Raw genomic sequence first — 24,774 nt, forward strand, 5'->3', positions numbered from 1 at the left:
AAGAAAACCCCAACCAACACTCGTGGACAACAAGGAATCATCGTCCGTAAAATTGGCACAATTACCGCACCAGCTGTAGCGCCCCGACTGAAGCGGAGACTTAATTGTGAAGCGCCCTTTGGTGCATCCCTTCCCCGAGCCTCGCGACGGCGCAGGACGCACCACCAGGCCGGGCCGCGGGCGGGCGCCACGGCGGGATGGGGGGGGGAGTAGGGGAGGGGGGCGGATTAAGCGAGAATCACGGCCGCGACAGTCGTAAGCAGGGTCATGCGAACTCCCGCCCCCCCCACCCCCCCATCCAACCCAGCTCATGCTGCTGCTGCTGTTGTTGTTGTCGGCCTGCAACTTCCCATTACTGAGTAAAGGCCTCCCACCCCCCCCCCCCCCCCGCCAATCTCTGCCGTTTATTTCATTCTCCGCAGCCGCTCCTGCACGGCCGTGCCCTCCGGGCTCTGCGGTGTCGCTGCTGCTGCTGCTGCCGCCGCTGCTGCCGCTGCCGCCTCCCCCTCAGCTTCCCTTCCCTTCTCTCGCTCGCCCGAGTTAATTTCGCCTCTCGTCCCCCGTCAGCTGTTTCTCTTGCTGCGACGCCTCCTTGCCCCCGCGTCCACACCGATCCCGTTTCGCCCCTGCTCATTGCCCCCACCCCCCGCCGCCCCCGCCCCCCTTTTACCCAGCCAGTGCCGATCCTCCCCCAAAAACCCACCATGACCCCCCCCCCCCCACGAAGCCGCCCCTCCGCCCCACCCCACAGCCCCAGGCATTATTTGCGCGAGGGAGACGCGCGCGTGTAGTGCCGCAGATGCTGATATTTGAGCACTTGGTTGCCCCAGCTGGTGCATCCCGGGTGGAGATTGCGCGCAAACAGCTCGAGGCGCCGAGCAGAGGGCGCCAGGAAGGGTCTCAACACGTCTGCGAGAGAGAAAATTACAAAGCGGGGGAAATAAACAAATAAAACGGAAACGCAAGGCCTAATAAATAAATGAGCGCGCGTATTAACCAGGCGCGCGTAATACGAACCGAATGTGCCTCACCGAAACGACTCAAATGAGGAATTTGTCAAAGCAACGCGAGCAGAAGTGTACTTAATGAGTCTCGACAAGCAATTTATCCTTCAAAGGGTCTAAAAATTATCGTCGTAATTATTATTTCATTATCAAGTTAAAACATTAAAACCTCTAATGGACACTGCTTGGAGGCAAGAGCGCTAAGGATGACCGAGTAGGTTTTTGTAGTTGTGCCGCTGTAACAACCCTCCGTTGTGTTTCTGGGTTGCGCCGCGTGTTGTTCGGCCCAATGTCCGACGTTTCGACCCACGTGCCGGGAGTGGTTTCCGGAAAATGCCCCCGGCAAGTGCAGCAAAACGTCGGGCATCGTGCCGAGCAACAAGCGGAACGTGAAAACACAACGGAGGGTGTCAAGGGTAACGTGTTATGAAGACCATGTGTTTGAGCTGTGGTTGAAAACCATGAAGAATAAGGCAATTAAAATGTTATTTGGCATCTTTTGGACAATGTCAAAGTGTCTCTCTTTCTCATCTCCGTCTGCAGCTTTGAGCCAAGCAGTAGTAATTCCACATTCCTATGGTGGGGGCAAACACCTCACCATAGGCCAACCACCACTGACTTCCAACAACGTGGTACTCATTTTATAGACTCCATTTAGAGTGACTGGATGTTGATAATATTCATGAGATCATTTTATTTAGATCACAACGCTAACACCGCGCTCTATTTTCAGATAAGGAAAGATTTACTAATTGTTTGAAACTTGGCTTATTGACAAAGTCACTGCTTTTGACATTGGCAGAAAGCTAATGAAACGTCACCACTTCCAGAGTGGATCAACGGAGTCAGTTGTTGTCCGTGTACGTCCAACGCCACCGCGGTGTTTTACGCGAATTTCTCCCTTACGGAGCAAGGGTGAACAAATTATTTCCATCTCAATTACGGCGCCAATCGCCTGACGCGTTACGTCCGAGCCGAAAGTGCCACCTCGCGCTCACGCTAACGATTAACCACGTGCGTCCGAAGGGCCTGAAACGTGCGTCCGAAGGGCCTGAAACGTGCGTCTGAAGGGCCTGAAACGTGCGTCTGATGGGCCTGAAACGTGCGTCTGAAGGGCCTGAAACGTGCGTCTGAAGGGCCTGAAACGTGCGTCCGAAGGGCCTGAAACGTGCGTCCGAAGGGCCTGAAACGTGCGTCCGAAGGGCCTGAAACGTGCGTCTGAAGGGCCTGAAACGTGCGTCTGAAGGGCCTGAAACGTGCATCCGAAGAGCCTGAAACGTGCGTCTGAAGGGCCTGAAACGTGCGTCTGAAGGGCCTGAAACGTGCGTCTGATGGGCCTGAAACGTGCTTCTGATGGGCCTGAAACGTGCGTCCGAAGAGCCTGAAACGTGCGTCTGAAGGGCCTGAAACGTGCGTCCGAAGGGCCTGAAACGTGCGTCTGAAGGGCCTGAAACGTGCGTCTGATGGGCCTGAAACGTGCGTCTGAAGGGCCTGAAACGTGCGTCCGAAGGGCCTGAAACGTGCGTCCGAAGGGCCTGAAACGTGCGTCCGAAGGGCCTGAAACGTGCGTCTGAAGGCCTGAAGCGTGTCTGAAGGGCCTGAAACGTGCGTCTGAAGGGCCTGAAACGTGCGTCTGAAGGGCCTGAAACGTGCGTCCGAAGGGCCTGAAACGTGCGTCCGAAGGGCCTGAAACGTGCGTCCGAAGGGCCTGAAACGTGCGTCTGAAGGCCTGAAGCGTGTCTGAAAGGCCTGAAACGTGCGTCTGAAGGGCCTGAAACGTGCGTCTGAAGGGCCTGAAACGTGCGTCTGAAGGGCCTGAAACGTGCGTCCGAAGGGCCTGAAACGTGCGTCTGAAGGGCCTGAAACGTGCGTCTGATGGGCCTGAAACGTGTGTCTGAAGGGCCTGAAACGTGCGTCCGAAGGGCCTGAAACGTGCGTCCGAAGGGCCTGAAACGTGCGTCCGAAGGGCCTGAAACGTGCGTCTGAAGGCCTGAAGCGTGTCTGAAGGGTCTGAAACGTGCGTCTGAAGGGCCTGAAACGTGCGTCTGAAGGGCCTGAAACGTGCGTCTGAAGGGCCTGAAACGTGCGTCCGAAGGGCCTGAAACGTGCGTCCGAAGGGCCTGAAACGTGCGTCTGAAGGCCTGAAGCGTGTCTGAAAGGCCTGAAACGTGCGTCTGAAGGGCCTGAAACGTGCGTCTGAAGGGCCTAAAACGTGCGTCTGAAGGGCCTGAAACGTGCGTCCGAAGGGCCTGAAACGTGCGTCTGAAGGCCTGAAGCGTGTCTGAAGGGCCTGAAACGTGCGTCTGAAGGGCCTGAAACGTGCGTCTGAAGGGCCTGAAGCGTGCGTCCGAAGGGCCTGAAACGTGCGTCTGAAGGGCCTGAAACGTGCATCTGATGGGCCTGAAACGTGCGTCCGAAGGGCCTGAAACCTACGTCCGATGGGCCTGAAACGTGCGTCCGAAGGGCCTGAAACATGCATCTGAAGGGCCTGAAACGTGCGTCTGATGGGCCTGAAACGTGCGTCTGAAGGCCTGAAGCGTGTCTGAAGGGCCTGAAGCGTGCGTCTGAAGGGCCTGAAACGTGCATCCGAAGGGCCTGAAACGTGCGTCTGCAGGGCCTGAAACGTGCGTCCGAAGGGCCTGAAACCTACGTCCGATGGGCCTGAAACGTGCGTCCGAAGGGCCTGAAACCTACGTCCGATGGGCCTGAAACGTGCGTCTGAAGGGCCTGAAACGTGCGTCTGAAGGGCCTGAAACGTGCGTCTGAAGGGCCTGAAACGTGCGTCCGAAGGGCCTGAAGCGTGCGTCTGAAGGGCCTGAAACGTGCGTCTGATGGGCCTGAAACGTGCGTCTGAAGGGCCTGAAACGTGCGTCTGATGGGCCTGAAACGTGCGTCTGAAGGGCCTGAAACGTGCGTCTGAAGGGCCTGAAACGTGCGTCTGAAGGGCCTGAAGCGTGCGTTTGATGGGCCTGAAACGTGCGTCTGAAGGGCCTGAAACGTGCGTCTGAAGGGCCTGAAACGTGCGTCTGCAGGGCCTGAAACGTGCGTCCGAAGGGCCTGAAACGTGCGTCTGAAGGGCCTGAAGCGTGCGTCTGAAGGGCCTGAAACGTGTGTCTGATGGGCCTGAAACGTGCGTCTGAAGGGCCTGAAACGGGCGTCTGATGGGCCTGAAACGTGCGTCCTAAGGGCCTGAAACGTGCGTCTGAAGGGCCTGAAACGTGCGTCCTAAGGGCCTGAAACGTGCGTCTGAAGGGCCTGAAACGTGCGTCTGAAGGGCCTGAAACGTGCGTCTGAAGGGCCTGAAGCGTGCGTCTGATGGGCCTGAAACGTGCGTCTGAAGGGCCTGAAACGTGCGTCTGAAGGGCCTGAAACGTGCGTCTGAAGGGCCTGAAACGTGCGTCTGAAGGGCCTGAAACGTGCGTCTGAAGGGCCTGAAACGTGCGTCTGAAGGGCCTGAAACGTCCGTCTGAAGGGCCTGAAACGTGCGTCTGAAGGGCCTGAAACGTGCGTCTGAAGGGCCTGAAACGTGCGTCTGAAGGGCCTGAAACGTGCGTCTGAAGGGCCTGAAACGTGTGTCTGAAGGGCCTGAAACGTGCGTCCTAAGGGCCTGAAACGTGCGTCTGAAGGGCCTGAAACGTGCGTCTGAAGGGCCTGAAACGTGCGTCTGAAGGGCCTGAAGCGTGCGTCTGATGGGCCTGAAACGTGCGTCTGAAGGGCCTGAAACGTGCGTCTGAAGGGCCTGAAACGTGCGTCTGAAGGGCCTGAAACGTGCGTCTGAAGGGCCTGAAACGTGCGTCTGAAGGGCCTGAAACGTGCGTCTGAAGGGCCTGAAACGTCCGTCTGAAGGGCCTGAAACGTGCGTCTGAAGGGCCTGAAACGTGCGTCTGAAGGGCCTGAAACGTGCGTCTGAAGGGCCTGAAACGTGCGTCTGAAGGGCCTGAAACGTGTGTCTGAAGGGCCTGAAACGTGCGTCTGAAGGGCCTGAAACGTGCGTCTGAAGGGCCTGAAACGTGCGTCTGAAGGGCCTGAAACGTGCGTCTGATCGGCCTGAAACGTGCGTCTGAAGGGCCTGAAACGTGCGTCCGAAGTCGCGTCAACGGCCCCTGGCGTCGCCAACCTGTTTCTGCGTTGAATACAAACGATGGTACCCCCCCCCTCCCACCTGTAATCTTAACACTCGAAATAGATTAAAGCTATCCCCCGTTGCAATGACAAATTCCTATGGTGGATTTTGAAAAACACCGGAAAATCGCTAATTATTAATAACTTATTGTTGCACATTCTTGTATGACAAGTTTTATGGTGTTGTTACAATTTTTTGTGTGTTTTAAATGTGTTTACTCGATGAAATTGCCATAAATAAACATACACGTAGACAAAAATATATACCCTATTTTAAAAAGTTACTGTATTTACTGTACAATACCACTCCAATCTCGAAAACTCTGCATGGGGTGACGTATATACGTGCAGTATTTCCATTGTTTAAGTTGTATGTAGTGTATAACGTACTGTATATAATATTTAACACTGAAATCAAGCATAGCTACTTTTATTGTCACGCACATGGTGATGATGGCTGGACTGGTTACAGCCTTTGGAGCGGTTTTGCCGGTTTCACCGGAATGGCCCGGACTGCCAGATGATGTTAGAAAGCGGATAATCGCAAGCCGGATAATCGATGATCAACTGTAACTGTATGGATCCTGAAGGGAAGATGGATTGAGTCGACCTTTGACCGGGATTTGAACTCGCGATCTTCCGATCGTGAGCCACATGCTCTTACCACTTGGCCACTCGGCAGGATAATCTTCCACTAAAATAATACAATAAGCGGGAAAAACTTACAGGCCTTTGTCAATACACTGCTGGATGAAGCCCCCCCCCCATGAAATGGCAGTAATGGGAGTTGTTTGGACATACTTCACCACACTGGTCAGTACAGATTTGTTCAAGTTTGGCAGTGGGGCGGGGTGGGAGAAACCAGGAGCGGTTCAGATATCACTCGCTTCTCATGTTAGCAGTGGTTGGGAATCGAACTTGGGTCGCAGGGTTCATCGTGTGCTCGCGCTAACCACTGCGCCACCACTCCACCCCACTCTTGTATTTATTATTTAGTGAAGAGCAAATCAAATGAACCGCATTACAGCACCACTCTCAACACTGGCAAACGCTCTTTTTTGTATTTTTTTCTTTCTTTTTGTGTAAACCCACACAAGCTATTTATACTAATTAGCTACCTATGCAAGATGTATCTATTAATCTAATTTGCCGATTTTTTTTTTCATGCCGGTGGGGAAATATCAGTAACAGTGTGTTATTAAGGAAAGCCTGCTGCTACCGTGATGATTATTAAAGTGGCACGTCTCACTGAATCTGACAGCGTGATTTAAGAAGCGCATGCACAGCTTGGTAAACAACAACAACAACGACGATGCAGCATGTTTACCCAGGGAGGGCCTGAGTCTCAAATACTCTTCTCCGGCAGGGTCCTGCGCATTCGGCTTACTTTGGACTCATGCGAGGAGAGAGCCGGAGCGTGACATTTGACAACCGACACGTACCAGTGTGTACGTGTCTGACGTCTCGTGCCACTACGCTGACGGACACCTCATCGTCGTCGTCATCGTCATCGCCAAAAACGACAATCGGTTCAGCGATCTGACGTGCGTCCACATAGGCACGTGACGATCCAGACAGCATGCAACTCGTAGGACAATTATGATTCTGGGTCACACGATTAAATTCCCGAATTATTTCTCCCGGGGTCTTATTTACAACCAACTCCTTTATAACTTATGTCTTGTAAGCTCTCTCTCTCTGTGATCGCTGGGTTCTTCAGAGCGCAGTTCACAGTGGTTAGTGCACTGCGCTAAATCCCGGCAATTCGAGTCCAATTCCTGGCCACAGTTAACATCGGTGGGTGAGCAGCGATGTCTGAACCGGTCCTAAACCTCTCCCCTCTCTTCAGCAACCCACACTAACCAGCGTGGTGAAGTATGAACAGCCTTACACGGCATAGGGAGGCCTCCATCAAGCCATGAATTGACATATAATTGTGAATGTATTACTTCGTATGCAGTTTTTGCGGTATGTAGTCTCGTTGGTTCAGTCTAACGTTTACCACGAGCGTATCATTTGCGGAAACATTGGTAAATAAGACTTTTACACAGTTAACTCAGTGGACGCGTTGCGAGCACAGGGATCGATTTAAATTTCCGAATTGACGGATCGTTTACAAACACAGTCGGCCATCAGAAAACACACAAACCATAGCAGGGGCTCGAAGGGTGAAATTTTAGATGCCTCACTCACTCAGCAGCGGAGGCTTCTGGGAGTGAAGGATGCTGGGCACGCTGACCAGGAGCTTCCGCGTGGGGAGTTCTGGGAGACTTAAAAAAAAAGAAAACATCGAGAGGATGAAGTAAAATCAGTCGTCAACGATGACATTGCCAGCATTACACTTACACACGATCTTTGGTGAAAGATGATCGACGGCTTGTGCATCAGATCTTATTTATTCACGATGTACTTACAAAAAATTCAGCAGACTACCTGCTGGATCTCCTCACTGTTTCAAAGAACAAATGTGACATAAGGTTCTTCGCTCATTTACCAGCTTCACATTCCCTATTGCGTACAAAAACTGGAGGAAGGGCCTTTGCTATTGATGCCCCCAGGGTCTGGAATGCTATCGCTAATAAACTGCAACTTGGATCACTACCTGTGAGACCTTCACTCAAAACTGCACTAGGGGAGTTGTACACCCCTAGCTGCCACTGCTATTCAGTGGCCTGAAATCAAATGTATCGCTCCGGATGACCGCTGCAAAGTATGATCTTGAGTTTTGATTATAGTGTGCTGATGTTTAAAGGTGCATTGAAAAATGTTGATACTCCTGTTATGGAATGACTCATGCTGCCAGTTGTCTGTAAAGTTTGGTCGTACATGTTATGTATATCGTTTATTGTTAAATTTGAATCACAGTTCCTGTGATAACTGTTACGTTGTTTTTATAGCTTTATTTTGGTGATTTCGAAAACGTTTTGGATTATCCCTATTTGTTTGTTGTTGTACAGAGTTAGATTGATAACTTTAATCAAAATTTTCTTATGGTTGTTATTGTTTGACTTTGCATCCCACTGGGATTTTTGCACACAGAATTGATATACGGTGCTTTTTCTGGAAGAGTTTGCTGTTTTTTCCTGGATTTTTCTGTTGCGCGTAGTCACTTTAAGATGTTTTCTTGTTCATGTTTTTGTTTGTTGTGGTTGCACCCGATTCAAGAGCCGAATGGCTCACAGGGCTATACCTAATACATGAACTGAAACTAAATTAACTGAAATGTGAATTACCCTCCAAGTCTGCCAAGAGCACCCCGAGGTACAACGAGCTTTCGAATTATGGGCCACAAATAAACGCCATTTAAAATATAAATATATTACTTGTCTCACGTTGCCAAAAGCTCTGAAATGTTAAACGCCATGGACAGCAAAGGTCCACAGGCAAATTATTATAACTTTGTGTTCATTCTCAGCTCTTTTTTTTTACCGGCAAATAATGTCTTGTCGACTTGCATGCCATGCAGTGTTCGTCATTAGAAACTACGCAAATGACTGGTTCGCAGTGGCTATGTGTCCATAATAAAGGTTTTTGGGTTAAATCGTGTAAAAAAATGTGTCGTTAAACCAGCCACCGCCCGACGCAGCCAATTAGTAAGGTTTGTCGCATAAACAGAACGTGCCAATTCGTTACTAGTACAGCACGCCGGTTGTGTGTTGGAGAGTAAACCCACAACATTTACAATTCGGCTACGTGTATCTGTAATCCAGACCTAGAAAAGTGCCGTTGATGGAACAAACGAAAATCACCACTCAATTTATTAAAAAAGATAAAGGTGCAGTCCTGTAGTTGCTGGCTCACACCACTGCTGGTAAAAGAGTCTCCCACGAGAGGGAGCTCACGAGCGTCCCTACCGAGAGCAATTGGCCTACTCTTCCACGCTGCCAAGACATCTCAGAAGAGGTGGGGAGTACCCACGCTGTTCCCCACCACGCGTGGACCTGCCGATCGACTGCGGTGAACCCATTGTATGCTGCTGGGCGGGCAGAGGCCCTGTTTCAACTGCCCCGCCGGGAGATCAAATCGAGGCGGCGACCGCCGCGTTGTAAGCGCCAGCGTGGTAAATAGCGCACCCCAGCAGAGTTACGGTAACAGCACTACGCAGGGAGGGCCCATTGCCCGAAATATACAAAAGGCAACATTCTGGGCAATAGCGATTGTCCAGAACGTTGCCGATTACTTACTAACTTGCGATATTTTTGTTTTCCTTTCAAGGCAATACATAGTATCGTCTGCTTTGGGTCTTTCGGTAAAGTCACGTAGATAGGTTCAAAGAAAATAACGAAAAATTAACAACAAAGGACGACGTTTCGATCGCAACACGAGCGTTTTTTTTTTATTTTCTTCCCGATGACGAACGCTTGTGTTGCGATCGAAACGTCGTAGCTTTTTGTTATTTTTCGTTATCTTATTCGAACCTATCTGCGTGACTTTACCGAGAGACCCAAAGAATATGAATTCCTGCGGCCACGAGAGCTTTAAGTTGAGCAGTATCGTCCAATAAGACATTTATTGCAATTCGAGCAGCTCAATTGCGAATCGTCCAATTGCAAAGCCGACATCACCACCGGCGCTGTGAAAACAATTCGTCGAGATCGTACTCTACTGGGAACCTTACGTCCGTGAGCCCAGTTTGGACCCCCCTTCATTGGGGTCCCTCGCCGTGCCGAACTCGGGCTGCGCGTCGCGGAACTTTTTCAATCCCCCCCTCCGCTCGGTGATCGTCGCTTTGTAGCGGACTCGCGTTAAAGAGTTTTAATTAAAAAAAAAAATGTTTTTTAATAAATATTTTTGTCATAATAACTTCTTACGGCGGTAATTTCACACGGGTTTCTGTGGGTTTGCGAGTACCGCTCCATGTCTGGCGTCGCTGCGACCCGTCCCAGCACCAGCGTCTCGTACGGCTTCTTGTGCGGCGAGTCCAGCGGGAAGACGAACTCCCCGTGGCTCGTCACCTACGCGTGGGAGAGCGACCCAATGCGTCGCGCGGGGACGCATTGGGGGAGGAGGGGGCTTACGTTAGCGCTCACAGCGTGGGTCGTTTTTTTTTACATTTTCATTTGAACAGGTTTAAAGGTTTTATTTCGAATGTAATAAACACCACCCTCACTCAATGGGGGCATCAAAACATTGTACGAACTAATTTTCCAAGTCCATAACAGAGGTTGTTTTTAGGTTGGATCTCGTAAACATGAATGTGTCGTTAAACCCGCCACACAGGCAATTACTGAGATCTGTCGCATAAACAAAACGTGCCGATTCGTCACTGGTTCAGCACACCTGTGTTGGACAGCAAGCCCACAACATTTACAATTCGAGCTTCGACGTTTCACTGGTAATTACGAGGCTCATCAGGCGACAGCCAGAGATGTGAAAGCCTACGTGTTAAACCCATTTTTTTCAAAGATAAAAGTGGGTAAAACACAGAAAGATACAGTGCACGTAAGGGGAAGCAATGGGGGAGGTAGTGAGTTCCGCATTCCCTCCGGAGCCAAAATCGGAATCATTACCGAGACTGCAGGAGGAATCGGATGATCTGTGAAGCTCTTTTTCACAGATATCCAGCATGGGCAGGTCAGCTACGGATACTCCGAGCGCACCGAGACCACAGCTGGCAAGGCCTTGCAGGTCCCTAGGAGCGGCGCTCAAGAAGGCACGGCCACCCAGCATGCACTGCGCTGGCGAGATGTTGTCTCTCTCGCCTGGTATGCAGGAGGTCGTGGGTTCGATCCCGACCCCGTCGCCCGCTGTATATTTGGAGTTTGCGTGTCTCTCTCTCCCCGTGGTCGCGTGGATTTTTCTCCGGGTCCTCCGGTTTTTCCATCCACATTTAGAAACACGAGTTCAGAGTATTTGGCTGCTAATATAAATTCCCACACATGATAAGCCATTGCTGTTGACTGTGCCTTGTCTCGGTGTGGTCTGGGACTATATTTGCTGCATTGTTGTCTTACCAAAGATTGCATTTATTTTGATTTAAAGCTTTCGTGACTGCAGTGATTCATATTCTTAGCTCTTTCGGTAAAGTCACGTTGAAGGGAAACAATAAAATAATAAAATATATAAAACAATCAAAATTCTCACGTTTCGACCAGGTTTTTCACACCTGATGGCGACCGTTTGTGTTATGGTCGAAACGTCGTGAGAAGTTTTGTGTTATATATATTTTATTATTTTATTGTTATATATACATTTTATTGTTTCCCTTCAACGTGACTTTACCGAAAGAGCTAAGAATATTGCATTTATTGTTGAAAAATCGGCAGAAATTCATGTACTTATGCAATTTGTACTTCATTTTTTTGGCGACTTACATTTTCTCGAATTTGCACTCCTATCGTTTTCCGTATTGTTGTTGTAAATTGCCGACCCGCCCCTTACCGGACATCTGTGGGGGGGGGGGGGAAAAAGCTTCACAACTCCCCGGATTCCTCCAGTAAGAAACACCAACATTCTGACGCAGGCTCGGTAACCACCGTCCACCATCGCCGAGTCCGTCCATTCACCTTGACCCAGTGCCACTCCACGGCGTCGCTCACGCGCCACGACGGGTACAGCTCCCGCTTGACGAACTGCAGGAGCCTCTGGCGGTTGGTGACCCAGGTGAGGACGAGGCAGCCCGGAGATGCCAACGCCGGCACCGGCAGCCGCGCGATCTGCCACTCTGGCAGCGCACGGTACCTGTCGGAACGCGGCGGTGCGGTTTTGTCATCGCAGCAGCAGCGGCGGCAGCAGCAACACGAGTGGACGTTCTGCATTCCGCCAACGACGAGTGGTTTGTGGGGTGGGGCATTTTCTTTTTTTTTGGAGACAACCTTCCAATTATTCAAGTTGAAAGGCAAACTGAAACTCGCGCTCCACAATGCAATGCTGATTTGTCATTAGCTGCAACTCCACACTGCAGCCAGTCCCAGTTTAGTTGGCTTTCATCATGCAGCCCATACAGAACTGCTTCCTCAGGTCGCCGGGTTTGAAGCAGTGCGCAAACAGCCGTGCCACCGCTCCTCAAGTACAAACGAACGTATACGCATACGCGCGCTCGCACACCTTTTGCTCCTCTTGACCGACTTGTTTTCCCAGGGCGGGTCCAAAACGATCAAATCGAACGTCCCATCTGAGAGCAACGGAGCACACGAGGGGAAAAGCACTGGGTCAACGGCGCATACCTGCGTGCGTGTGTAGTGACATCGGGGATGTCACTGTATGGGGCCGGCCTGAGAGGGCCACGGCACGTGATGCACCGTCATCGCGTACACCCCGTAGGCGGGTGTAGTACCAGCCCTAGCGGGGCTTGGCGTGTGCTGGGATAGCGCGAGCACCACGCATAGCGTGTGGTGCGGGCTCCCACGAGGGGGAGTGGGAGAGTGTCAGCCCAGGGGCAGGGTTGCCCCAGGCCATGGCACTCTGGTTGACCCTACAGACACGTGATCTGGAGTGTCCACAGAGAGGCCCCCAGGTAGGGGGACTAGGGGGTGATCACGTGTCTGGGGAGAGCTCTCGAGAGGGATCGAGAGGGAGCTGGATGGCTCCAGAAGAGGGCGGGGCCAAGGGAGGAGCAGCCCCGACCCATGGGGGGATATAAGGCGGGTCCCTGAGAGGGACCGGGGTCGCTGAATTCTACAAGCTGAAGCTCCACGTCCTCAAAGCTGGAAGCTCTACATCTACAAGCTGGAAGCTCTACGTCCTACAAGCTGGAAGCTCTACAGCCTACAAGCTGGAAGCTCAACATCTACAAGCTGGAAGCTCTACATCTACAAAGCTGGAAGCTCTACGTCCTCAAAGCTGGAAGCTCTACATCTACAAGCTGGAAGCTCTACGTCCTACAAGCTGTAAGCTCTACGTCCTACAAGCTGGAAGCTCTACGTCCTACAAGCTGAAGCTCCACGTCCTCAAAGCTGGAAGCTCTACATCTACAAGCTGGAAGCTCTACGTCCTACAAGCTGGAAGCTCTACGGCCTACAAGCTGGAAGCTCAACATCTACAAGCTGGAAGGTCTACATCTACAAGCTGGAAGCTCTACGTCCTCAAAGCTGGAAGCTCTACATCTACAAGCTGTAAGCTCTACGTCCTACAAGCTGTAAGCTCTACGTCCTACAAGCTGGAAGTTCTACGTCCTACAAGCTGGAAGCTCTACGTCCTACAAACTGGAAGCTCTACGTCCTACAAGCTGGAAGCTCAACATCTACAAGCTGGAAGCTCTACGTCCTACAAGCTGTAAGCTCTACATCTACAAGCTGGAAGCTCTACGTCCTACAAGCTTGAAGCTCTACGTCCTACAAGCTGGAAGCTCTACGTCCTACAAGCTGTAAGCTCTACGTCCTACAAGCTGTAAGCTCCGCGTCCTCAAAGCTGGAAGCTCTACGTCCTACAAGCTGGAAGTTCTACATCTACAAGCTGGAAGCTCTACGTCCTACAAGCTGGAAGCTCTACGTCCTACAAGCTGGAAGCTCTACGTCCCACAAGCTGGAAGCTCTATGTCCTACAAGCTGGAAGCTCTACGTCCTACAAGCTGGAAGCTCTACGGCCTACAAGCTGGAAGCTCAACATCTACAAGCTGGAAGCTCTACATCTACAAGCTGGAAGCTCTACGTCCTCAAAGCTGGAAGCTCTACATCTACAAGCTGTAAGCTCTACGTCCTACAAGCTGTAAGCTCTACGTCCTACAAGCTGGAAGTTCTACGTCCTACAAGCTGGAAGCTCTACGTCCTACAAACTGGAAGCTCTACGTCCTACAAGCTGGAAGCTCAACATCTACAAGCTGGAAGCTCTACGTCCTACAAGCTGTAAGCTCTACATCTACAAGCTGGAAGCTCTACGTCCTACAAGCTTGAAGCTCTACGTCCTACAAGCTGGAAGCTCTACGTCCTACAAGCTGTAAGCTCTACGTCCTACAAGCTGTAAGCTCCGCGTCCTCAAAGCTGGAAGCTCTACGTCTACAAGCTGGAAGCTCTACGTCCTACAAGCTGGAAGCTCTACAGCCTACAAGCTGGAAGCTCAACATCTACAAGCTGGAAGCTCTACATCTACAAAGCTGGAAGCTCTACGTCCTCAAAGCTGGAAGCTCTACATCTACAAGCTGGAAGCTCTACGTCCTACAAGCTGGAAGCTCTACGTCCTACAAGCTGGAAGCTCTACGTCCTACAAGCTGGAAGCTCTATGTCCCATGAGGCAACCACGTGGTCGGAAACCCAAGTGAGGGTCTGACCCTTCGTTGCAGTAACTCCTCCGTATAGAGTAGTTAGCTGGGTGATCACCACCCTAGGCTGTATCTGGTGAAGGGGCAGTTACCCCTTTGTGTTACGTGTTACAAATACATGTTTTGCCTCTAAAAGGAACAACGTCTGCGACTCCGTTGGACTCACTCCACGTGCATACGTACCGGGTGCACGGCCCACACACGGCATCACCCACAGCAGAAGTCATCACCTACCCCACACGGATTGATCACGCTTACTCGGCACGGGGTGTCTGTGACTGCCAAAAGGGACGTACAATAGGGCGCACTTTTATTCAACGGTCCTATTTTATAGTGCCGCATGTTGCTGGCCGTTCGGCGTTTCGCGCCCGTGCTCAGCGATCGTCATGATAATCAAATCTGCGTTCGAATGCAAATTTGTTGTTTTCTTTTGTATTCATGGAGCGCCTTCACTCAAGGCGCTTGACATCTTTTTTTTATGGTGACAGAACGGAATTATTTAGATGACAGGAGCATGCAAAGGGTTGAGAGATGAGTGATGGCGATAGAGGGGCATACTTGGGGATCATGGCAGGGTAAGGGGGAGGGACGAAATCGAGTGGAGGAGCGAAGGGTAGGGAAGAGGAAGCGAGTGGGGAAAGAGAGAAGTGGTGAGGCTTTGGAGGAGAGGAACGGAATGCGGTGAAGGACTGAGACTGCTTACTCTACTGGGGAAAGTTTATTCCAGTGGAGGGGAGCAAGGAGGGGGAAGAACCCAAACCAGGATTGAGCACAGGGACAAGGGACGGAGAGAAGATTTGGAATGAAGAGGACGAGAGGGGACACGGAAGGAGATCAGAGGTAAGATGAGGTGGGGCAAGGCCATGGAGACATTTAAAGACCAGCGTCTTATCTAACAATAAAAAAAACAATATGGTTACATACAACGGATACGCTGCCTTTTTTCAATTCACCGTTGAATGGATCGCGGACTCTGCAACGCATTTCAACCGAAAGTCCCGAACCACGGCCCCATTCGCGTCAGCTTTCAATGCGCGCCAATTCTCTCCGCCCGTGCATGAGACTGGTGAACCGACAAAATAGAGAGCTTAACACGTCGGCTTTCGCGACCAATATCATCCATAATAAGTTTTTTTTGGGTTAGATCGCGTAAATATATAAATGTGTCATTAAACCCGCAACCACCCGACACAGCCAACTAGTAAGGGTTGTCACGTAAACAGAACATGCCAATTCGTTACTAGTACAGCACACCGGTGTGTTGGAGAGCCAAGCCACAACATTTACAATCTGAGTACGACGTTTCGCCAGTAATTACAACTAGCTTCATCAGGCGACAGCCAGATTTGTGGAGAAGTCCACCTGTTTTGTTTCTTATATAGAGGCGTAGATGTGGTGACCACCCTTCTGCACTCTTGCGCTAAGTGGGGTGGGGGGATTAATGAGGCAACGCACATTATGCATGCGCATTATGCGGGAGTAACTGATAAACTAGCCAAATGTTTGGAAAAACAAAACATCCGAGTCAGATTTGGCACGGTACATAAAATACAGAAATTAATATCTGGTACAAAAATGTATTACCGAAGCTATCAACAAAAGGTGTGTACAGGATTAACTGCACTTGTGGCAAATGTTATGTTGGGCAAACAGGACGAATGAAAAACACGAGACCAAAAGAACATCAGAGAAATATTAAATACTCCCAAATACAACTGTAAGCAGTAGCAGAAGAACACGCGTACCAACAAGGACACTCAATTGATTTTGATGTTGAAGTTCTGTGCAAAACTAGCTACAACTGGCCAAGACTAATTCGAGAATCTATCAAAATGTAAAGAAATAAAAAATCATTTTAACCGTTCGGATAGTACATTTTTAAATGCATGCCTATTAAGGGCACTATACTTCAATAGGGATTACCGTTGGTAGGCTGTTTTAATACACGCAATGGACAGGAAGGACAAGATCAAAGGGCTCGCATAATACGCATGCACAACGTATGTTGGCTCATTAATCCCCCCCACCCCACTTAGCGCAAGAGCGCAGAAGTGTGGTCACCACATCTACGCCTCGATATAAGAAACAAAACAGGTGGACTTCTACACAAATCTGGCTGTCGCCTGATGAAGCTAGTTGTAATTACTGGCGAAACGTCGTACTCAGAATGTAAATGTTGTGGCTTGGCTCTCCAACACACCGGTTAGTGCTGTACTAGTGACGAATTGGCCACGTTCTGTTTACGTGACAACCCTTACTAGTAGGCTGTGTCGGGTGGTGGTGGGTTTAACGACACATTTATATATTTACAGCGATCTAACCCGAAAAAAACCTCTATTATGGAAAACTGATAGCGTGAGCTCACACCACGCGTGGCTCTTGACAGCCGTGCGCGTGTGTGTGTGCGTGTGTGGCAATGCCTGAATACTCCAAGGGCGCCCACGGCATGCGACACTTACTCCGGAAGGGCTGCGATGAAGCTACATCGAGATCAAACATGAGCCACTTTGCGAGACCAAAAATAGAAATCCACCGAGGAGCCGCCTGGCAAACGTTCGCAAGCCAAGTTTCCAAACCCCCCTGCTGAGACGACGGGGGAATGTGCGTCTGCGATCCGTGACACATTCTTATTTACTCAGAATTACTCAGCCCGGTCGGCTTGGGAGCGGCCCCGGTAAACCTGAATCGCTCCCCATGTGCCTGCGGGTTTGTACCCACATGATCTCCGACACGTTGAACCGACCGACGTTTCGCGTCCACGTCCTGTTGCGAGCTTCTTCGGGAGCTGAGTGGAGCGGCTCGATTTGCGCCGCGCTGCCAGCTGCTGCTGGCGTCCGATTTAGGCTGCCCCGAAGTTATTTATAACAGAATTAATAAAGCAGGACATACGTCTCCTGCACATATTCATCTCTCTCCACGTACAAACAATTAAAGCATTTCTTAAGCGACTCGTCTGCACGCATAATTTCAGCAGCATTGCTTTCAACACAAGTGAACTCAACCAGTTTCGACATTCAGTTCTCAATCGGCAGTCAGGCTCGCTTGAAAAAATGCTGGTAGACCGCCGATCTTACAGGCTCTCTTTACGGTATGGGTGTCCTAGATGTACATTTTTCTCAAGGTCACCTGTTCATACAAGATCACCACTTTCGTGCGTACGTGCTGAATGCTGGGCATTGCGCGGAATAATACGCTCCAGAACCCAAAAAACACAAGACACCGCTTCCGCACTAAGACAAGCAGTATTAAAAATAGATGTTATCTTAATGTTGTGAACTTCTCATCCATGATGCCTAAAATCTACAACAATGGATGTACCTGTTACCTGCCAATTATTGAATACTCCACAGTACGTGCCAATTTGAGATATTTTCATTTGCGGATACCCAGCTGATCGCTGCCATCTGAACACTTAAATTCTGCACCACCCTCCCGCCCACCCCCCGCTAAAACCACCACGGTTCGTCCCCGTGAGACAAGACAAGCCGGCACGAGACGTCTTACACTGCAGCAGCGGTTCTAGGCGAGCGACGTCAGAGAGGAGGAAGCTGCACCTGGGCGGCAGCACGTACTCGTGTCCGTTAAAATCCACGACGCTCGGCCCCCGCCGCCGGTTTTCCACCACGCGGCCCACCGCCGTCTTGGCCGTCAGCTCTGTCGTCCCTGCTCCCGTGTCCTCCAGCACCAGTACGTCGCTCGCTCGCTCCGGCAGACGCCCCCTTCCTACGGCCTCGTCGGCGTCGCACAGCTCGGCCAGCGGATCCGGTTCCGCGGCGACAGCTCCGTCGCGACAGGCGCGGCAGCAGACGTCGCGACACCCGGCACGGCTTGACGGTGCCGCTGCACCTCCCGATTCCTTCACGTTGGGCGTCTCGGCGGCAGGAGCCAGTCTGTGGTTGCGCTGGGTGCCGTGTCGCGGTTCGTGTTCCTCAGCGGGGACGTAGTCCGTGCCGGGACAATGTCGCCGTGGTGATGGCGGCTCGACAGGGCCCGGAATCAGAGTGCGAGGCAGAAGGAGATTCCGTTGACGTCCCAGGTCCACGAGATTCCTCGAGCCCTCCAGCACAAAATCTCTGATCTGAATCCAAACGCAGATTTTTTGACGTACACTTTTGTGTTTTTTTTGGGTTCGCACACTGGGCTTGCAATCCAGAGAATGCCGGTTCAATCTCCCGGGGCGGTAGTGGCAAATTTCTTAAATCCGCCCACCGTCTCTGAGCACCCAGTCGTATAAATGGGTAAGGCACAGATATATTGGTCGGTCATGTGTGGTGGGGTAAAGCGTGGGTACTCCTGCTGTTTCCAATATGTCTGGCCAGCATTGAAGTATAAACCAAATACCCACCGGAGGAACTCTTTCTAGCTCACTCTAGTGGTGGCCCTTCCGCCAGCAGTGGCGTGAGCGTGCAGTTGCCGAGAGATACACCTTCCCACATTGCGTGCAAGGTCACCGCATGAGTAAGGGGGATTATGCGTTTTTTTACTTGTTCAATCACACACGTGCGGTGTGTTTTATACATTCCAAAAAAATGAATTTTCTAAATTTCACACAGCAACGCACTCTACAAATTAACTTCGTATAGCGTACCGTCACGTTTCCCTTACAATATATTTTTGCAAATTCAGTCGCTGTCGCCGAATGTTACCGTTAAACACAACTTACCGTTTGGTGGTAAGCCAAGGCATCAATCTCCCCCTGATTCATGTCGTTCCTCTTTCTTTTGCGCTTTCTCTGCAAAAAAAGAGAGAAAAAAGCGACTTTCAATTACGTTTTTTTAAATGCACGAACCCAACATTCCTTTGACTCGTTAATCAATCAGTCGAGATAGTGACACTACAAGGCAAAAACAACATAAAATATTAAATATTCAAATAGGTAAAGGTGCAGCCCTGCAATTTGCTCGCTCACGCCACTGCTTGCGGAAGATCCTCCACGAGAGGGAGCACTAGAGAGCCGACAATAGGAGGTATTTGGCCACACGTTACCTCACTACACCAAATGACTGTGGTGTAACTATTTATACTGTTGGGTGGATAGAGGCAGGGGGGTTTTTAACCTTATCAAACCATATTCTTGGTTCTTTCGGTAAAGTCACGTAGAAGGGAAACAATAAAATAATAAAAATATAAAAACAATAAAATTATCACGACGTTTCGTTTCGTCGTGAGAATTTTATAATACGTTTCATCGTGAGAATTTTATAATACGTTTCATCGTGAGAATTTTATTGTTTTAAATTGTATTATTTTATTGTTTCCCTTCTACGTGCCTTTACCAAGAATATGAATCCCTGCAGTCACGAAAGCTTTAAATAAAAACTTATCAAACCAGTTAACTCTGGATCACTAGTTCAGTATGCTAATCATTAGCCCATGGCAGCATTCCTCATCACGGTACATGGAATGTAATCTTGCAAAAAATATTTTCACGTGAGAGGATTACATTCCACGTGTGAACGCGAGGACAATTCAGCAACACAACGAATATCATAACATGTGACCGGCAAAATACTCAGAGTATTGCGTGGTGCTCATACTAACCCAGTCGTAGAAATTCCACATTCATGTGTTGGGGCCCAGTCTAGCCAAAATAAAACCACCACGACCTTCCCTCTCAAATGGTGGAGCATCACATGATTGGCACCTCCGATTAGCGCGTTTGGCTACGTACGGTGCAAAAGAAGTTCGACATCCATATATACATGATCAATTAATCTAAACTGCAGAGCAAATGGGTTAGTTCGGTCAGCTATTACCTAGACCTAACCCGTCATTAGCGTTGTCATTGTTCTGTAAATAAACTGAAGAATGTGGAATAATGTAAATTTTATAGATAAACAAAATAAATGCTTCAAGCCCATCAGAAAATCCTTCCAGACATCCATATCCATTGAGCCTCAGCCTTCAATCTCTCCATTAAGATGACGATGAGAAGTTAGGATTAAACCGTAGTCATGCATTTTGTTATTAAGTTGTAAATACCAAGCTGCATTCTCTTGAGTTACTACTGAGTTTCAAATAAACGTCTTAGATGCTAATTAAAATGTAGCATTTTATCAATGAGTTATTTGTTGTATAATACATTTTATATAGCGTCATTCATGCCAACAGCATCACACAACGCTGTACATTAATTATATGAGGACCAAATCCCCATATACGTGGTTGGCTATGTATGGCACGAAAGAAGCCGAACACACACACATACATACCGAGCAAATGAAAACTCCTACGGTTACCGAGCAAAATACAAAAAATGAATAAACAAATTAAGAAATGGCACCAAAACAAAAAGCACAAACAACAACAAAAAGTGATCAAAACAAAGTAAGGCAAACATCCCCCATGACCGTGAAGGATTGTTCCCACACCATTAAGTCCAGCTTCTGAATTTGATACTGCCATTGGCCCTCGAACTTTCCGCTGGCTTGGAATTCTACCTTAGCGGTACTGCCCAGCAGCGCGAGGGTCCCATCTCCTCCGTCCTCCACCTGCCTCTCGCCGCACTCCACAGTGTCCGCACTGGCCCCGGCAGCGATGTGGGGGCGCGGCTGGTGAAAGTACTGCGCATTGAACCGCAACCCCGAAGCCAGGCTGTCCGCCTCCGCCGTGCTCTCCACTGCCGAATTCACGTGGGCGAGGTGATCCAGCAGCCAGCCGAATTCACTCTCGGCGACGATGGACATTGCAGAGTCCGCTGCGGTCACTGGGTAGGGGTGTTTTGTTTTCTTTTGTCCCGTGCGAATTCCTAGAAGGGAAGACAAACGGTACAATTCTAGATTTAAAGCTTTCGTCACTGCAAGGATCCATACTCTTTGGTTCTATTGGGTAAAGTCAGGTAGGTAAAAAATAAAATAAAAAATCACGACGTTTCGGCCACAACACAAGCGGCCTTCATCAGGTGAAGGTGATGGTGTGGGAACAGTCTCGTCCCTTCACCTGATGAAGGCCGCTTGTGTTGTGGCCGAAACGTCGTGATTTTTTGTTATTTTTTACCTACGTGACTTTACCCGATAGAACCAAAGAGTACAAACGGTACAAGTTTCTCACCATGATGCACTTAGTTTAAAAGGTGCAACCCTGCCATTGCTTGCTCGCTCAACATGCCGACAGAAGTGCCTCTGCTGGAGGAACATTTCGAGTGCCCTTCTTTGGGGGTCCTTGGTCTCCTCTTCAACGCTGGCCAGACGTCTTGGAAGACGTTGGGGGTTTGGTGGGGGGTAACCCCCGCTTCCCCCCCCCCCCATCAAACACGACATGCTGATCCAACTTTGGTGTTACCCATTAATAATACTACAGGGTGGACCAGAGGTGGTGGGGGGGGGGGATTTAAGAAATTCGCACCATCCTCAACAACCAACCACTTCGGCGGCACTGCAAGTACAATGTGCCAACCATTAACACCACGGCACCATCCAATATCGAGGAAAATGCCCTCGACACAGCGAAAGAGATGTGTCAGAGAAATGAGCCGGAGATGATTCGACGCGTGGCAAACTTTGATGGGAACGAGCGGGACCGTCAATCCCGTCGCGATTGTTGTTGTTTCCTCCGGCCACTTTGTCAATCCACTGCTAGATGAATGCCCTCCCCGGGCAACTGGGTTTTGGTCGTGGGGGTTTGTTCGACCATACTTCACTGCGCGGGTTGGTAATGGCGTGTAGTGCCGCCCACGACCAATTAAGATAATTATAACAATTTACATTCATAAAGCGCCCTTAAACAATCGTTCTCAGGGCGCAAATAATGTAATACGATTGTACTGCACATTCGATTGTCAAAGTAATGTTAATGCAATATATCACTGTACTACTTACTATAGTTCTGATGCATCACTTATAACGTACAGCAGCACTGTATATTGCATGAGTGCCATGATATTTACTCCGCATTTCATGACTAATTAAATGTTGCCGCTGTACCCAATGCATTAAAATTGTGCGAATGTAATATTATTGCAATGCAATGTGCGTATTACTGTGCACTTCTTCGTATGGGCCCGAGGTTGACGTGCAGCGGCAATAGCTTATATAACCTTACGTTGCGGTGATTAATGAGCCAAATAATTGCCGCAGGAGGAGCGAAGGGCATCGCTGCGATGCATCCGTCGTTTAAGTTCCGCAGTGCGAGCCCATGGGTCTCTATATATGCCGAGTCTACGGCTCTGTATGTGAATGTACAGGATAGATCTCCGTGTGAGTCTATGGGTTTCTGTGCGAGTCTATGGGTATCAGTGTGCATCTAAAGATATCTCTTCTTCGTGTGGATAATGATGATGTCGAGCAACAGCTGTGACTTTAAATTGAGGTCCACAATAGAGGTTTGTGGGTGAAATCGCGTAAATATAAATATGTCGTTAAACCCGCCACCACCAATTAGTGAGGTTCGTCACGTAAACAAAACGTGTCAATTCGTTACCAGTTCAGCACATCGGTGTGTTGTAAGAGCAAACCGCACGACATTTACCCCACAACATACGAGCCAATTAATTGTCTCAGGAGGGCATTGAGACGTCACGCGGTTCTTCTGTTCTGCGTTATCACGGTCGCCTTATCCAGAACAAGAGACCGTGCAACTTGACAAACGAAGCCAATGCCGAGAGATCCACAAAATACGCAGGAGACGTCACAGCGATGATAACACGACTACCTCCGCTTTCTCCTGACGCGGCCGTCTGCTCCCTTGACCACCTGAATGTGAAAGTGTAGCCGTTGCTCTGCATCTGCATCAGCGGCCGTACGACGACACGAAGAAGCAGAGCACAGTCGCCGCAAACTCTCGGCTGAGTTTTCAATCTCCCGGCTGAGTTTTCAATCTCCCACTTGTGCATCAAGCATTCGCGTCGACCATCCGAGTGTAATGCCACTGCATCCACACAACAACTGTGCTGCTGCTGCACATGCATCTACGATTGCATTGTTAATGCCGTAGCAATGTTATGTTATTGCATGATTGCGTTGCTGTTGTTGTTATTGTTGTTGTACCCTGAGTAGGAATTGCTGAGTTTGATTTCCCTGGTGCTGTGCTAACGCACGTGGAGCCACCGGCGGTGACGTAGGGACACGCACTTATGTCCGTGTGAAACCCGTACCGGAATTAAATCAATACGAACAATGGTTCCGGGCACAATTATGTGTGTGGGGGGTGGGGTTTTCTTTTTTTTTAATGGATTTTTAATGTAACTTCGCTGTATGCGAATGCGAAAGTCTTCTTCATAACAATTATTTTTGTTATGAAGAAGTTTATTATTCCAGTGCAAGTTGCCGGTATTGTATTTGCGTATGTTGTTTCAGCAGAGTATTTAAATAATATATATTTTTGACATTTTGGTAATAAGAAAGACTAGCCTTTTGCCCGTCCTAGGACGGAAGCTGTAATGTTTAGGAAAAAAAAATAGCATAATTGTATCTCCTGTAAATTTAATGGCAGTGAATCTTGGAAAAAAGAATGTCATCAAACACTGCACTGCATTTCACTGTAGCACTGTATTAATGGCAGTGATTATTGCACAAAACTATGTCATCAAACAACTCACTTCATGTCACTGTAACACTGCATTAAACTCACCTTCAATTAGTAAAAAAATCACTGCTCTGATACTTTATTTTTTTCGTCTGCTTTCGCTCGCTGGGGTTGTAATCAATTTGAATTCGATACAATGTCTGGAAAATCACAGAGAAATGGAAATATGTTATCATAATTTTAAAAGCAAAAATTAGACTTGCCTTTTGTTTCAAGTGCTGAAGAAATAAATAAACACACCATATACACTTTGTTGCTGCGTAGAATTATTTATTTGATTAACTTTCAATGAACAAACGTCAAATTTAAAGCGAATTTGCGTAAATTTTTTTATTATTCCGCGCTACCTGCGTGAGTGTTAAAATCCACCCGCTCATGAATATTCATGAGGTGGGGGGCCTCTTTTGCAGTGACGTCACGTACGGATGTAGTGCTGTGCTGGGTATATTTATGTTTTACCGTCACTTTCTGTAAAGAAACGTCATATTTGAAGCGACTTTGCGGAAAAATAAATATTTTCCGCTCGACCTTCGAGTGTAAAAATCCACCCGCTCATGATTATTGTATTATTAATGACGGTGGGGGGGGGGGGCGTGGCATGTGGAGTGACGTCACGCGCGTTACACACATTTATGGGCTATTGTAGTACTACAGTAATTGGTTCCAGACGCAAGAAATCTATCGTGGTTCTCACAATTTTCCTCTTTGGCTTATCACTACCACTAACCTTCTTGGGAGACATTGTGTATGGATAAACACCAAACAAACAAAAAAACACACTAAAATAACGGAAATTAACGAAAAAGTTCAGGAACGATGTTTTTTTTTTGCGGGTAAACTGCACTGGCTGAGAGCTACGCGTTAACTGAGCCTCTCGCACAGTGAAACCTTTGTCCGGGCAAGCGTCGTGCTAACTGCTGGCCACACGCG

At 49.2% G+C, this 24,774-nt stretch overlaps 1 protein-coding gene across 3 annotated transcripts; it reads right to left on the bottom strand.

The window, feature by feature from the left end:
* Positions 1–733: 733 nt before the first annotated feature.
* METTL4 (methyltransferase 4, N6-adenosine) lies at positions 734–23,412 on the bottom strand. Of its 3 annotated transcripts, XM_032970724.2 has the most exons (9): positions 22,972–23,411; positions 20,763–21,070; positions 18,986–19,054; positions 17,827–18,400; positions 12,174–12,240; positions 11,633–11,807; positions 9,978–10,081; positions 7,320–7,396; positions 734–909 (listed from the first exon to the last, which is right to left on the bottom strand). In XM_032970724.2, exons 1-9 carry the CDS (start codon positions 23,225–23,227, stop codon positions 761–763), a joined length of 1,779 nt encoding a protein of 592 aa, XP_032826615.1. In that variant the 5' UTR covers positions 23,228–23,411; the 3' UTR covers positions 734–760. The 3 variants fall into 3 exon arrangements, with proteins under 3 accessions (XP_032826615.1, XP_032826617.1, XP_075930110.1); XM_032970726.2 differs by lacking the exon at positions 734–909 and having other exon boundaries at positions 9,938–10,081; positions 17,877–18,400; XM_076073995.1 differs by lacking the exons at positions 734–909; positions 7,320–7,396; positions 9,978–10,081 and adding an exon at positions 10,088–11,514 and having other exon boundaries at positions 22,972–23,412.
* Positions 23,413–24,774: the final 1,362 nt, after the last annotated feature.

This window comes from Petromyzon marinus, chromosome 44 (assembly GCF_048934315.1).
Source record: "Petromyzon marinus isolate PM22_M1 ecotype Great Lakes invasive population chromosome 44, UKy_Petmar_22M1.pri1.0, whole genome shotgun sequence".
Taxonomy (NCBI): Eukaryota; Metazoa; Chordata; class Hyperoartia; order Petromyzontiformes; family Petromyzontidae; genus Petromyzon; species Petromyzon marinus.